This window comes from Vairimorpha ceranae (assembly GCF_000988165.1).
Source record: "Vairimorpha ceranae strain PA08 1199 chromosome Unknown NODE_236, whole genome shotgun sequence".
NCBI lineage: Eukaryota > Fungi > Microsporidia > Nosematidae > Vairimorpha > Vairimorpha ceranae.
In genome coordinates, this window is record NW_020169531.1 from 1 (window position 1) to 3099 (window position 3099).

The 3099-nt window shown below is 26.8% G+C and overlaps 4 protein-coding genes across 4 annotated transcripts; 3 read left to right on the forward strand and 1 right to left on the reverse strand.

Moving 5' to 3' along the window:
• Positions 1-131, forward strand: AAJ76_2360003 (hypothetical protein; the record flags this gene model as incomplete). Its single annotated transcript, XM_024474732.1, has 1 exon — positions 1-131. A coding segment is annotated over one exon (131 nt), but the record flags the coding sequence as incomplete, so codon positions are not given.
• A 1176-nt stretch (positions 132-1307) lies between these two features.
• AAJ76_2360001308 (hypothetical protein) lies at positions 1308-1466 on the forward strand (the record flags this gene model as incomplete). The annotated part of the gene is made up of 1 exon (XM_024474730.1): positions 1308-1466. One exon carries the CDS (start codon positions 1308-1310, stop codon positions 1464-1466), a length of 159 nt encoding a protein of 52 aa, XP_024329519.1.
• Positions 1467-1835: 369 nt separating this feature from the next.
• AAJ76_2360001836 (pol polyprotein) lies at positions 1836-2207 on the forward strand (the record flags this gene model as incomplete). Its single annotated transcript, XM_024474731.1, has 1 exon — positions 1836-2207. The coding sequence occupies one exon, from the start codon at positions 1836-1838 to the stop codon at positions 2205-2207; it is 372 nt and encodes a 123-aa protein (XP_024329520.1).
• Positions 2208-2936: 729 nt separating this feature from the next.
• AAJ76_2360003098 (hypothetical protein) lies at positions 2937-3099 on the reverse strand (the record flags this gene model as incomplete). The annotated part of the gene is made up of 1 exon (XM_024474733.1): positions 2937-3099. A coding segment is annotated over one exon (163 nt), but the record flags the coding sequence as incomplete, so codon positions are not given.

Below are 3099 nucleotides of genomic sequence, written 5' to 3' on the forward strand. Positions count from 1 at the left end.
TAGAAATGATTAGTATTGTCTTTAAATTAAGTAAATCAAAGGCTGACAAAAAAGTAAAAAAATGTTTTTTAAGAGGTTTGGGAAATTACACCTACATGGAATTGTACAAACAAAACCCGCACAACAAATAAATAAAGGAAATTTATTCTTATCTAGAGAGAGTAATATTAGTATGATTTCACAAGTTTGTAGTTTAGACGTAAAAGAGAAAGTTAAATCAACCAATAATTGCTTTAATCCACCCAACTTGAATAGTAAATGATGCACCATCATAGGTCACATTCTCACTCTACAAAAGATTGTTTTCTTGAGAAGAGAACAAACCTTCATCAAAAAATAAACACACTAAAATTAATAATTTAAATTATAATAACATAGTAATTGCTGAAGAAAAAAGAGAAGACATTCTAAACCTTAGTTTAGAAGGAAAATTAAAAGATACAAATATCGAACTAATAATAGATTCGGGCTCTTTCAGAAACTACATTAATAAGAACATTGCTGAAGAATTTAAGTCAAATCAAGAAGAATGTAAGCCAATTACAACGACATTTTGAGATGGATACAAAAGAAAGTGTGATAAAAAAGCGCTTGTTGAAATTATTTAGGAAATGATAAAAATTATAAAATAGAATTTTATATTTTAGAAAGCACTCCAATTTAATTTCTGTTAGAAAATGAATTTTCAATTGTCCACGATGCGGTACTTTATTATAAAAAAGGATTGTTGAAACTAGAAAATTAATTTTACTTCTTAAAAGGAAAAGAAAAATCTTATGATGAAGTTTTAGAAGATAAAATTTCAGGAAGAATTTGCGGAATTAATTTAAACGAAGAACAAATAAATGATTTTAAGTATTATTTAGTAGAAAATGAAAAGCTACCAACATAAAAGATGTTAAATTTGAACTAAAATCTATACTATTAAGCTTCAAGTTTAAAGTATACAGCGTTCTATTTAAATATCTAGAAATGGCAAATAAAGAAATAACAAGATTAGTACAAGAAGGTATAGTAGAGAAGAGTAATTCTTCGATTATAAGCCCTGCATTTTTATTAACAAAAAAGAATAAATCGGAATTAAGACTAGTAGTCGATTATAAAGAAATCAATAAACATATTAGAGATGGTGGTATGGAGAATTCCACATATTGGATTCATTGAAAGTGATGGGATTAAATAAGTATTTTACTCAAATAGATCTACGAAACGGTTTTAACCAAATATTGTTAGACGGCGATTGTAAAAAATATACATCATTTTTCTTACTTTGAAAGCAGTGGCAGTACAACAGAGTACCTTTTGGGATGACTCCAGGTCCTAAAATACTTCAACGGTGTATAAGTGATATTTTAGATGGTATTGAAAATTGTTTACATAGACGACATAGTATTGTATTTGAAGTCAAAAGAAGAGCATCCAAAGCTCATTTTGAAGGTATTAAAAAGACTCTGAAAGACAGGTAAAAATTAATTTTGAGAAAACAAATTTATTTCAAACTGAAACAGAAATTTTGGGATATAGAATTAATAAAGAAGGAATCTATCTGAGAATTGTATACTTAGAAAACCAAATATTTTATAAAAAATAAGAACATTGAAAAATATGCAAAAATTAATGGGATTAAATTGGTATAGAAAGTTCATTCTTAATTTGTCAGTAAAAATATCGAAGATTAGCAATCTATTAAAGAATAAAATTAAAAACAAAGTCTTAACACTGACATGAAAGCAGTTACTGAAAACATCAAAGATTTTATTTGACAGAATCACAAGTTAAGCTTTCCGAATTTTAAACAAAAGTTTACACTTAATTGTGATGCTAGTGAAGTGGGAATGTGTGGTGTATTATATCAAGAAGATAGAATAATAGGATATTTTAGCAAAAAGCTTAGTCAATCAGAAATTAATTACACAATTATGGAAATAGAGTATTTAAGCATTGTTTCCTCAATGATACATTTCAAAAAAGTAATTCAAGGTTCGTATGCTGAAATTAAAACGGACAGTAAAAATCGCGTATTAGGATCTAAAAACGAAACATCAAGAATTAAAATATGGATGTTAAACATGAATAAATTTGATTATAACATATTACATGTTGATGGAAAAGACAACATTGTGGCAGATAATTTATCTGGGTGCTACCTTATAAATAACGAGAAAGATAACAACGGTTATATTAAAATCATCAAGCTACTTCAATAATGAAAAATACTTAGTGGATGGTAAAAACAGAAAAAAAATAAAAGATAAATGTAAAAATTTCATGAGTATTCTGGACATAGAAGTGTTACAGTTCTTTAAAATAATATAAAAACCACCCGCGGAATGAAAAATCCTTTTAGAGAAATTGTTAAAGTAGTTAATGAGTGTGAAATTTGTGAGAAGTTTAAATTATCTTAGAGAAAAAAATTGGGAAAAATATCAATTAGAGGAACAAAACCTTTTGAAAGGATAAGTAGTAATATTTTTTGTCCCTTTAATTTAGAAAATTTTGTTCATTCATGGTAAAAAGAGCCAGGATATATCTTGACTATAACAGATATATTTTTAAGATATAAACGACTATATTTTGATTTTAAGATCGATTCAAAAAAAATATTAGCGCGATTAGACGATTGGAAAAAATTACATGGTAAACCTAAATGCCTCACATCTGATACTGATAATGGCAGACAGTACACGAGCAACAGATTAAAAGATTATTTAGTAAAGGAATATATAGGACACTCATTAGTTTCTATTTATAGCCCAAAATCAAATGGTATATCACCATCAAGAAATAAAACGATAGCATTTATACTTTCAATTAAGAAAAGAAGAAAAATCAAAGATATAATTAGATTAATAGAAAGAACTATTAACATAAACTACAATCGAACATTGAGCACAGCACCACCTTCGATAATAAATAAATATTCGGCATATGATTCTTTAAAAAGAAAAGTTAAAATAAAAAAATATTTTGACGAATTGCCAATTATAAAGTAAAAAAAAAAAATAAAATAAAATAAATTTATTGTCATCTAAGAAAGCTTCTCCGGCACCAAAACTCAAAATCAAATAATCAGTGACACACACTAGCATACCACTAGGG